Below are 12,557 nucleotides of genomic sequence, written 5' to 3'. Positions count from 1 at the left end.
AAGAGAAGATTGAAGAAAAGAAAACCATAAGAACGAGAATAGAAAGAAAACAATAAACCCATCCACCCACCCTGCACCCCTGCATATGGCTGTCGCCTAACCCTAACTAGCAGTGTGCCTGTCGCCCCGACTAACTAGGTTCTAAAAATAGAAAAGAGAAAACATGGGGGAGGGCATTTCCGTATGGGCTCCCGGTCCCCCCCCCCCGCCAGAGACAAGCATCCCCTATGATGAAAATACAATTTTATCTGTGATCACAGAAAAAGTAAATTAGGGGGAGCCGTGATGCACCGCCCAGCCTCTCGTGAGACCAACAGTTACGGATCCCACATCCATTAAGGCCATAGTACCAACCCCGGTCAATCGATCTCAGCCTTGGCCCTCTCGAACCATCATGCGAACCCCTCCCGGTAGGACCACTACTTCTACAGGAGAATCAAATTGCAAAAAGAATCTGAAAAAAGTCAGTCCAAAACAAATCAAAGTCAGTAATTCCTCAAGAACTCCATCAGCACAGAAACGCTCCCTCATGGACGGATAGTCCCAGTGTTGTTTTCTCCACGATGGTACGGTCACCAAAGAGGGAAAGGATGAAACAGAAGTCCAAAAACAATCACCAACAGGAGTCTTCGGGAAGGGAACGCCAATCGATTCTCCCAAAGTCAGCAATGATGGTAGGTGTAGTAATATGTTCAAAACACTGGGTTCTTGATTCTCCAGAGTACCAACCGAGGGCTTCGGCGCCTCTTGTTGCACGGGGTCCTCGTCCAGAATCAAAATGGTCGTCAAGTATATTGTAGCTGGCAGCAGATCCGACAATGGAGCAGGGTCTGATTCCACACACTCCTTCTCAGATAAGCCCATAATCATTTTGTGAATCAGGGCATCCATATGTGAATGAAATGCCCCGATGGCTGCCAATACTGTCTTCAGCGATGGCTCACGCTCCGTCCGGTCCATTTCTCCTCGCTCATTACCGATCATATTCACTTCTCCCAGGGGAACAGATAGGAGAGGAACAGATGGCATCGGAGGGTGACTGGTCGGTTTCTGCGGCAGCAAACTGCACTCCGCTGCCGCGAGCGAAGAGCCCCGACCCCCCGAGCCCCGGCGGCGGCAAACCGGGTCCACAGGACAGGGACCTCCACCCACAGCCACTGTCGTGCCACGTCACTCCTCCCTCGATGTTAGTCAATCAGAATGATCGCCGTCAAAATCAGGCAAAATAGACCTCCACTGCGGTAGACCGGACCCTGCTTGATTCTCACGGCCGATGTTGTTCAACTCCAACCCAGCTGGGTCGAAACTAGAGGCCCCGGCTCTCCTGCATGACGAGGCCGCAAACTTCCACTCGACACAACTCCGTCAACCAAGCTGATTACGTTTTTGGGATTGCACCATCGGAGTGTGCATCGGTTCATCTACACGGAGGTCGGGCGTAAAAACAGGATTATCGACAGGATCATCTAGCAGGATACGGAGGTTGGCGGAGCTGGGAGCCTAAGCAGCCATCTTGTTTGCTAGCTTAGCTCCTCCCTCATGTCTGTAGAGGTGTTTTTAAATGCTTTACATGCCTGTCTCCTGAGTTAAGCCTTATTGCTCTGTGTCAGCTACAAAGGGTTGAGCAAGGGACTAATTTATAGAGACCTGTTTAGCACCTAGTACCGTATTAGTGGACTTATTGGCAGTGGTAGGGGTACACTTACCACTACTAATAACCCCAACATGTTCTTATCCTCCTAGGTGTATACTAAACCCATTTATGGGCTGTGGAATACGTCCCTGTAGTCACATTCTGGCAGAATTAAATTACAGATCATTTCTGCACCCGTAATTCACCTACCTTCACAATTAAAAGGAGGATCAGGAAATGCCCATCTTACCACTCCAAAATCTGTGTGTTGCAAATAACCTACAATGCCAGCAAACACCCATACCCGTGTTATCTCATTACTTCACTGTTGTATTTTTGGCCTTTGCCCACACCCTAAGGTATGGAAACACAAGTGGAACACAAGCGTAGCTATTCTTCCCATTAAAAAGAATTACAATAGCATTTTGATATCCATTTTAACAGTGCATTTAACTGGTTGAATGTAAGAGTGGGAACAAACTAGCTAGTGCTTGAATGTGGATCTAAATACACAGAAAATTTGAAATTGTGTCCAATGTTTAACGTGTGAAACAGATAGGCCTTAATTTGCTTAAAGAACTTTACTGACTCTCGACTTAAGACTGGAGATCCATGAATGAATCTGCTCATAGGTGAAGGCACTAAAATATAATTTCAAGTTAATCTAATATTTCAGAGAAGCTGAAATGGTCACAAGCCAGATTCACAAAAAGCGTCATAAATCTAAACATATACACATTCTCCTCGACACATGTATAAGTTTGTGAGTATGTGTAGTAAAATGCGCATTGGAGAACAGTTCCCACTGTAAAAATGCAATCTATTTATAGTTATGCAATTTATTTATAGTTTTGCTTCATGCAGAAAGCATTTTTTGTCCATGAAGAAATCCCTTCTGCAGCATGCCCACACTGTGTTCCGTTCTCTCGACCACACTTGCAAAGAGGTTTTACTAGGATATTGTAGGAGCAAATGTCAAATGATTTCAGGAATGGAAAAGGGTTGAATAGGCACGTTTCAATGGCAGCAAAATCACAAATTTAAGGCTTTCGACAAACTTTCCAGGCAACCAAGCCTTGGTCTTCCCACTCCCCACATTTTCCTAGGATATACTACTACATACTTTTAAGTAATCACGGTGTACAGTTATGCAGTAGCAAAACCTGTTACATTTGCCAGATATCTCTTTGTTGATACCGGAAGGCAAACATATAGGCGCATTGCTGTTAATGGCTTGGTGAATAAGGCCACAAACCTTTAACATACCAACACTTTATTACTAGTCTAGTGCAAAATAAATCATCTGAGCCAGATCAATAAACAGGCACGTTGCTATTAGGAATAAAGTAACCCCTGCCATATATTAAAAGGATTTTGCAAGTCCAAACCAAATATAAGCTTTATTTTCGGTTTTTGAGTTTAAAACCATGAAAGCAGCAAAAAGAAATACATACATGTATATAGAAATCAACAGTTCATTACAATGTTGAGAAAAAAAGAAATAAAAAAAACGGATATTTAAAGCAAACTAAAACCAATCTAGTGCAAAATAAAAACGCATGGTAGACAGAGTCCCCTTTCACCAGGTGTTATAGTTCAATGCTCTGGGGCCAGGGTAAAAATCAAACAAGTCCCAAATAGAAATAGGGCCATCTCCAATTTTGGGCTGGGAAAATCTTAAAAATGGGACAATGTTCCTGTGTTTGAATTTGATTAGTATCAGGTCTCCCGGAATGTCTTTGGGCAACATCCCTAGCCATCCCACCCTCCTTACGCTCAGGATTCCGCCATCTAGGTCAGGTGGCAGCGGTCTGTTGTTATTGAGCCAAAAGATGGCTTTATTCAGCAGATCCTGGCTTGTTTCATGTTTGTCCTGACTAAGTTCAGGGACCCCGGAGAGAACAGTCACATAGGGGGCGGCTTCAGGGGGTATAATTCATTCGGTGTCTTCTTTCTTGAGGGAGCCTAGGGGCTTTGAGAGGGGGGCGAGTGGGCTTAGAAGTAACTTTACTGCCGCTTAGGATGGTTGTGCTGAGAGAAGGATCAATTGTTCGTTCTTTCCTGTGTTCGATGGACTTGGGGTTCACAAGGTTAGTAGAGAGGGTAGGACGAGAGGGAATAACAGTATTTACAGGTGATGGTAAAATCCTTTGTACTATTTTTTCAACATCAGACAACCTATTTCCCAGATCCTTAATTTTTGAGAGCAGAGGTGATAAAGCCGCATTCAACAGTCGCTCAATATGGCCAGTAGGGTCGATTGGAAGGGGGAAACAGAGTCATTTGATGTGATCACTGTCTTAAGTGGCGTTGATACGCTTGGGTTGACGGAGGAAAAAGAGGGGCTACAACACATTCGGGCGGCATTTGGTGGGGTAACCTCATTGTGCCTTTTGCTGACTGGTTCCCGAAACGGTGTATCAGATAGAGGTAGGATTATTTCAGGGGCCTGGGGAGTGCAGTTTATGAGATCCGTATCTCTGTCCACTGTAGGGGAAGTAGAAATATCAGGGGCATAGTTTGTGCCACACAAGGCATTCAGTTCTTCCCAGACAGACATAGTAGTTAAGTTACAAAAAGGGCCCCAAAACTTCAATAAACAAATCACAACGCACAAGAAAAGGGTAAAGTGTCTCTATACCTCATCCTTTGATGGGGCAAAGTGGGGTGGCCCGTCTCGTCCTCCTCAGGTCCTCTGAGGGCCATAGAGGGCCCGCCCTTTGCCCGGGCTTAGCCCGGCGTCCCGCTCGCGTCCCGTGGAGCTGGGCGGGGCTCCCCTTTTAGGCGCCTCCTGGCGCTTCTCACGTGATTCAGGAAGCAGCGCCGCCGCTAGGGCCGCCGGGAGATGTAGTCCCGGAGCGGCGGCGCTGTGGACTGCACAATTGGACTCCTGGCGGTGGCGACAATGTTGGGGTCCTGCTCGTCTCTCCCCACCTCCTGCCCGGTAAGTTGAGAATGCTCCCGCGCTCCGCCGAGCGGAGCTCCCCTTTTAGGCGCCTCCTGGCGCTTCTCACGTGATTCAGGAAGCAGCGCCGCCGCTAGGGCCGCCGGGAGATGTAGTCCCCGAGCGGCGGCGCTGTGGACTGCACAATTGGACTCCTGGCGGTGGCGGCAATGTTGGGGTCCTGCTCGTCTCTCCCCTCCTCCTGCCCGGTAAGTTGAGAATGCCCCCGCGCTCCGCCGAGCGGAGCTCCCCTTTTAGGTGCCTCCTGGCGCTTCTCACATGATTCAGGAAGCAGCGCCGCCGCTAGGGCCGCCGGGAGATGTAGTCCCGGAGCGGTGGCGCTGTGGACTGCACAATTGGACTCCTGGCGGTGGCGGCAATGTTGGGGTCCTGCTCGTCTCTCCCCTCCTCCTGCCCTGTAAGTTGAGAATGCCCCCGCACTCCGCCGAGCGGAGCTCCCCTTTTAGGCGCCTCCTGGCGCTTCTCACGTGATTCAGGCAGCAGCGCCGCCGCTAGGGCCGCCGGGAGATGTAGTCCCGGAGCGGCGGCGCTGTGGACTGCACAATTGGACTCCTGGCGGTGGCGGCAATGTTGGGGTCCTGCTCGTCTCTCCCCTCCTCCTGCCCGGTAAGTTGAGAATGCCCCCGCAAGTCACAGAGGAGTTTGATAACCATATAGAGGAACACGACTTAAGGCTGAGCTCCGTTGTAAGGTTATGGAACTATGAGGTGACTTGCAATATCCCTCTCATGTACACCAGTAGGGTACTTTATCCCTTATAATGCATGGTCATACCATCACATTACCTGTAAACCACTTAAAACCTTGGTCTGTAGATCTTTCATATGAAAGAGCGAGCATTTTTGCACACAGGAAGAATACAAATCATACCTCTATTGTAAAATTAAACATACTGCCATATATTTATAGCAAAAAGATATTAGAAACAGTTCAACAAAGTGAGTTTTTTTTAAAGAAAAAGCTGCAGTAGCTCAGAAAGTGTAGAAACATGCAGACAGATTCTAACTTTTTTTATCTAAGGAGTTTAAAAAATAAACATATTCTTTCTGCTTGTCACTGTGAGCTATTAAAACAGAGCAGAGAAAAAAAAGCAGTGTTCAGTTTTAGTTGCTAAACAGTTGTTTTGACTTCTTTTCATAAAAATCGGTCGACTTGGTGCGAAAATGAGTGGCTGTCGTTTATTCAGCGTTTGCAGAATCACATTTATTATATATTGACTACAAAATGCATATTTAAGTGTCTTAAAAACTGAAACATCTTTTCCTGATTCCTTTGCTATGGGTGACTTGCAAGTTGGTCTGAGAACCCTTCGAGCGTAAATGAGTTGACTCTATAGGTTCTCTCAGAGAAAAAACGGAGCTTCTTAGTTTGTGAAAGGTTCTGATGCTCTGCAAGTACTTCTGCTGATTATTACTTTTTCTCTGGAAAACAATAATATAGGCGGTGGGCAGTAGGTGGCAACATATTATGCCGTAGCTCGAAGCTAAAATGGCCACCACCTGAACAGCAGGAAAATACACTCCGACTGTGGTGACGTAGATTGGGATGAAAGCGATCCACACAAAGAGGTAGATGAGCATGCTGAATGTAATTAATCGGGCTTCGTTGTACTTGCCGGGGAGGTTCCTACCTCTGAAAGCAACACCAAAGCAAAGCAAGGCAAGGACAGCAATGTACCCTAGCATGACAGCAAAGGCCACTGGGGAACCTTCAGTGCACTGAAGCAAAATCACCTTGGGGAAGGCATAGATTTTCCTAAGCAACGGCGGACTGTAGAGGAGCCACACACTGCAAATCAGAATTTGAAGGGATGTGACAAAAAAAATAACAATTGCCGGCTGATAGGTGATTTTTAGGTTTGCTTGGAGTCTGTCAACCAATTCAAAAGCTAGTAGGATCCTAATGGATTTTAGCAGAACGCACGAAACACAAAGTGTGAAACTAATACCATATAAGGTGTGCCCTATCTGACAGAAATGATCATTAGGTTCACCCATAAAGAACACTGTGCTTACAAAACTACTCAGAAGAGAGACGGTCAATATTAATGAATAAACTCCACCCGCAGCCTTCACTGCTGGTGTATTCAAGTGGATCAGAAATAAAACTCCTATTGCCACCACTGTCAGGAAACCAAATGCAGAGAAAGCTGTCAAGGCAATGGCGAAGGGGTCCTTCCAATGGAGGAACCTTTTCGTTCTGTTTATGCACTCAGACTGCTCCATGTTCGGCCATTTGTCTTGTGAGCATGGTTTGCACTCCCTCATATCTGAAAAACAAAAGACTACGTTAGACTGTCATATTGCTGTAATAAAGCCATGTTAACATCAACATTATTACAAATTATTCAATAAAGACACTATTCTTATTTCAACCGGATCTTAACATTTTGCCTGTTACTAATCAGGCAAAAAATTCAGTTAAAAAACAGCAGAAAAATAAAACAAAAGTCAACTTGACTTAAGTACATATGAAATGTAATTTCACTGAAAAATTGAACTTAAATTGTAAATAACACATCTATTTAAATTTGTTTTGATGTATATATATTTATGTATACCCTGACCATAGAAAGCAAGGCACCATTTTGGTAATCTAATTAAATTATTGGTACACATTTGCACAATTTTTTATGGCGAAAATGGAAATAATTATTATCAAGAAAACGTAAGAAAAAATCCTGGAAATGTTCATTGGATTTGTGCTTAATCCTCCAAAGCACGCCATCATCGTCCACCATAAAAATAATACCATAAAGTATGCGATTTTTTTTAACTACAGACCAAACACCAGGATTCCTTTTCCCAGCAAGATGGCGGAAAGGGAGGTAAAGTGACAAGTCCAAGATAATCTTGAACTAATTAATGTTCTCTATCTCCATAACTATTGGTTAGGAACCTGGATCAAACAAAGAGGGAGGTACTTCTTTCCTCAGATGAAAATTAGAAAGCAGTTCTTATACGCCTAATCCTCTCTATGGCCTACAAAAGTGGCATTCTTATACTACAGCTAAGAAGCTGTAACATAGGGCAGGTAGGTATAGCTGGCGAACTTTGACACAAATACTTTCTTTTCTTTTAAACCATAGCCAAATTCAGGATCAGGTCAGCCGAGTCATCCACAGGCACGGTGTCCTTCGGTATCTGTAAGATTCATCCCTCTCTTGCTAATTGTTTAAGATCTGCATATGTTCCATGTCACAGATACTCAAACATCACCAGGAGAATCTCCAAATGAATATATGTCGATGACATTCAAATTCACTCCTGTATAGACATCCAACCATATAATCCCGCCAACATCATACTGTACTGGGAACAGGTACTTTGCTAGAAGAAGAGCATCCACTGCATGAAAAAGTGAAAGCTGAGATTCTTGTAATGTAGAACATTGACCCTATCACAATTTGAAAGACCCCATGACCTAGAGATGCTTTTTGGTTCAGAATTTGTGTTCACCCTTTCTCCCCCCACCCCCAAAGCGAATGTAATGATCAAGGATGTCAATTTCCAGCTCTCTATACTTGGGAAAACTTTTCACTATTTCAAACTAACCATTCAGTGCAGTGGACAAGAGAACTGTTTAAGGTAAGCCTGGACCACTAGTTACAGCACAGACATCTACACTGATATCTCCATGAAAGTCAGTGCCATGCTCCAAAAACTACACAAATAGTGAGCCAGACTGTGCCTCAAACTCCATAAATGGGACCATATCATGCCCACCCCGATTGCTGTCTGATATCCTTAGTTAAAAGTAAAGATCAAGGTCCATGTTTTATTTGATGTATTGCAAGGCTACCAATTTCTTATATTCTTGGCTCGTACAATGAGTAACCAATATTTGTAGGGAAAGGTTGTTAGTGTGTACTGAATATGAGAAGACTCCAAATGAGTGTAAACAAATTCCCAAGCACAATCTTCAGCAAAACCCACACTCTCCCAAGTACTTGCTTTCAGGGTAACAAGCCTCCCATTTTTCTCCAAGTCCAGCTTACTTGCTGGAAAAAGGCTACCCTGTTTTTTGACTGTTGATCTCTATTACACATTAGGGATCAGAACAAAATTGCCATTAGTCATGTATGTTTTTTTCTATTCAACTTGATATTTTCTGTAGGAGGGAAGGCATTGTTTCATGCTATATATCTATGAATAGGGCAGACGGTATATTAAAATGGTATACACTGGCAAAAAACTGATTTAAAAAGTAAGAAATAAGTAGTGGGCTTACTGGTCTGCAATAGGATTGCAGGCTTATGTTTGGGATAAGGAGGGCACTTCAGCGATGCTGGCTGCATTTCAGGGACTTGGGTGTAATCTCAGACTCCGAATCAGCGCTAATAAAAAGTAATTATATATCTCCTTCCGGCCTTTCTACTCAAATTTCTGTCGCCCTACTATATGAACATGTGATAAAGTAGGAACTTTAGCTTAGTTCATCTAGAAAATGTAGCTTAAGGAATACATTTTATAAGCTTGGCACATTCTCCAGTTATGACAACATCTAAGCACGTCCCAACCAGGTCAAGCTATTAAATACATTTTTGCATGATTCAGCATTTCCTAAAAAAAAATATATATTTCTTAAATGAAAAATCCAATTGAGGTACCAGTAAAAATGAATGCCTGGTGCATTTTGCACAATTCGTCTATATGTAATTAAAAATTGTGTTTTTAATGTTAATACCTAATGCAAATTAGCATTGTCAGTAATTAATTGTATGTCCAGATTCTCTACTTCGATAATCATAGTGACCTATCAACTGTGATCAAAGAGCTGCATGCTATGGGTTAAAATCTTATGTTCTTATCAGTAAAACCGACCCAACCAATATACTAAGTGTGTGCTTCTCCAGCACAAACACTCTTAAAATATGCCGGCTACTAGCATGGATGACATATGATTCCTACATCATGTAATCCTCGTTGTCTTATGTAACATTTCCTATAAACTGATAGGATAGCAGGCTTATGTTTGGGATAAGGAGGGCACTTCAGTGATGCTGGACTGCATTTCAGGGACTTGGGTGTAATCTCAGACTCCGAATCAGCGCTAATAAAAAGTAATTATATGTCTCCTTCCGGCCTTTCTACTCAAATTTCTGTAGCCCTACTCTTTCCATAGTTGCAGAATGAGAACAACTTTATTGTCAACACTGAAGTTCAGCTCCTCTCACCCTAGTGCACTGATGTCAATTGACATGGCCTCTGGTGCTTGGGACCCATCTAAATCTATGACATAGGCAAAGTGCAGAATGTTCTGAGCAGTGCAATGGGAGCAGGGCTGGCTTTGTGGTGGTGCGACTACTGTGGCTGGTGCAGCTGCACCCGCTGATGACCTTGGGGGGAAGCACTGTGTGTAGAAATACCTTATGCATTCGAAATCACCTGCTGAACAATTCCTTGTGGTGCCAGCAGTTTCCAGGCAACATTAAAAATGTCAAGATCTGTGATTTCTCTAGTGGCAGTTTTGACTCATCATAAGGTAGCACATGTGGTTCATATTTTTACTGAAAAGAACATGTGCGATGCAGATAACAGAACTGTATTTTATGTGGATAGTGCAGTGGGTTACTGATTTTGTCACAAACATAATTTTGTAACTTGTAGTTTATAAGTTACAATTAAGAGTGGGCGAAACTTACAGAGTTTCACTTTGTTGAATTCTGCAGAGTTAAATAAAAACTCAGCAAGATTCTGTAGTGTTCTCAAAGCAGGCAGAATTCTGCATGTTGCGCTTTTCATGTTGAGTTTTAGTACCAGGAGCTTGTTCCGCACTGTAAAATCAGCACAAATTTCTTGAAACCAGCCGAGTCTCGTTTCTCCAAAGACATTAGCATACAGTTGCAGTAGCAAACCGTACAGAAATAAATCTCTACCAGGAAAATAGGGAAACAGATACAGCAGTAGCTGCTCCCCCAGGGAAAAACGGATAAAGAAATTGTCACCTACAAAGCGTCAGGCAACAGCAATCACCGTCAGCAGTAGCTCACAGTAAATAGCTCTGGGTGCAAGGAAGTGGCAAAATAGAAGAAGTGGCTCATAGAAAAGTAGCAGAATGGTGCTAACTTACTAGAAACATGAACTAATATAAAGAGATGAGAACATGCTAACAACAACGTTGTGTATCTGGTTGCTCCCATTCAATAGAAGACATCTTCCGACAGTGAGCAGCTTCATTCTTCCTTTCCCATGGCATACACATGTAGTTCACAATCCAGTATTGATTTGTAAGTTACACTACTAAACATTTGTATAACTGGGAATGTCTAACTTTGGCTCCCAGGGAAGACTATTGCAGTTTCTAGTCTATAATGTATTCAATGTTCACTGAAGAACAATGAAATACACTAAAGACAGAAACATTTGCTTGCAAATCTCCAGTTAGGTAAAGGCATTTGCATTTCTTATTAGCATACATTTATTATTAAATACGCACATCTCTATTCAGCATTATATGAACATGTGATAAAGTAGGAACTTTAGCTTAGTTCATCTAGAAAATGTAGCTTAAGGAATACATTGTATAAGCTTGGCACATTCTCCAGTTATGACAACATCTAAGCACGTCCCATTCAGGTCAAGCTACTAAATACATTTTTGCATGATTCAGCATTTCCTAAAAAAAAAAATCTATTTCTTAAAGGAAAAATCCAATTGAGGTACCAGTAAAAATGAATGCCTGGTGCATTTTGCACAATTCGTCCATATGTAATTTAAAAATGTGTTTTTAATGTTAATACCTAATGCAAATTAGCATTGTCGGTAATTAATTTTATGTCCAGATTCTCTACTTCGATAATCATAGTGACCTATCAACTGTGATCAAAGAGCTGCATGCTATGGGTTAAAATCGTATGTTCTTATCAGTAAAACCGACCCAACCAATATACTAAGTTTGTGCTTCTCCAGAACAAACACTCTTAAAATATGCCGGCTACTAGTATGGATGACATATGATTCCTACATCATGTAACCCTCGTTTTCTTATGTAACATTTCCTATAAACTGATATACACACGTACGATTCTCTGTATCTTTATAATGTGTGTGATGTAAAGTGCTCCTACACTGGTATGAGTAGCAATATAAAACAAATGAAATGCATGTGAAAAAGTGGCTATGGAGAGATGAGTGGCACTATTGGATGGCGGTAGTAAGGGAATCCATACAATTAGTTAATTTGGGAGGGAGCCCCAAAAATATGCTTGCACCGGGGGCCACCAGTGGTAAAGCCAACCCTGAATGCTAGAGGAGCACCAGCAACTGCTTCAGCGACTCCTGCCCCAGCTTCCAGGTATCTAGAAACTGTTCCAGCTCAACTACTACTGTTCAATGTGCTACTATTTGATTTTTAGGGTTTCTGATAATTAATTTGTAATGATTATGAATATTGTGTTTAGACTGAATCAAACGAGTGTAGTCTGAATTCCTCGACTCAGATAATTGTCATGTCTACTCGGTTCTTATTGCTATGCTAAATGTAAGCCTGTTTACCTTCTTCTTAATTGTAATTTTCTTTAATTGTACTAAATATGGTTTTAATTAACCAAACTAAATTCACTACTTCTGTTACTATCTGCTTTCGGTGCTCCTCCCCTATTTTTCTCTTATCTAGAAAATGTACTTTGAGAACATCTTCTTGGAACAAAATAATCTCTTTACCAACAGTTGATCATCTTCAAGAGTGACATGACTGGAAGTAAGTCTGTCATATAAGCTGGGAAAATATAGTTTAAATATCTAAAAGTGACCATCAAGAAAAATAATGATCATTATTAAAACTAATATGTATTCATTTTAAAAGCTAGTAAATTATATATTTATGAAATGCACACTCACCAAAGTCTTCAGTGTAGTGTCCCTCTACGCAACGACTGCAGGTGTAGCAACAGCTGATCTGTGAATGAAGTTTGTAATGTCCAGGCGTGCAGCGTTCTGAGCAATTCAGATTGGGAAC

The 12,557-nt window shown here is 42.5% G+C and overlaps 1 protein-coding gene across 2 annotated transcripts in view; it reads right to left on the bottom strand.

Moving 5' to 3' along the window:
- Nucleotides 1-4,861: 4,861 nt before the first annotated feature.
- The window catches only part of LOC147707950 (G protein-coupled receptor family C group 6 member A-like), a 341,581-nt gene continuing 333,885 nt past the window's right edge, over nucleotides 4,862-12,557 (bottom strand). For both annotated transcript variants that reach the window (XM_086926746.1, XM_086926747.1), the window contains 2 exons: nucleotides 12,440-12,557; nucleotides 4,862-6,867 (listed from right to left, as the gene is read on the bottom strand). In XM_086926746.1, the coding sequence (XP_086782872.1) occupies nucleotides 5,840-6,867; nucleotides 12,440-12,557 (1,146 nt within the window). In that variant the 3' untranslated portion in view covers nucleotides 4,862-5,839. The remainder of the gene's footprint in view (nucleotides 6,868-12,439) is intronic.

This window comes from Lissotriton vulgaris, chromosome 6, assembly GCF_964263255.1.
Source record: "Lissotriton vulgaris chromosome 6, aLisVul1.2, whole genome shotgun sequence".
NCBI classification, from domain to species: Eukaryota; Metazoa; Chordata; class Amphibia; order Caudata; family Salamandridae; genus Lissotriton; species Lissotriton vulgaris.
Note: the sequence above shows the minus strand (reverse complement) of the source record. Positions and strands in the feature narration are given on the sequence as shown.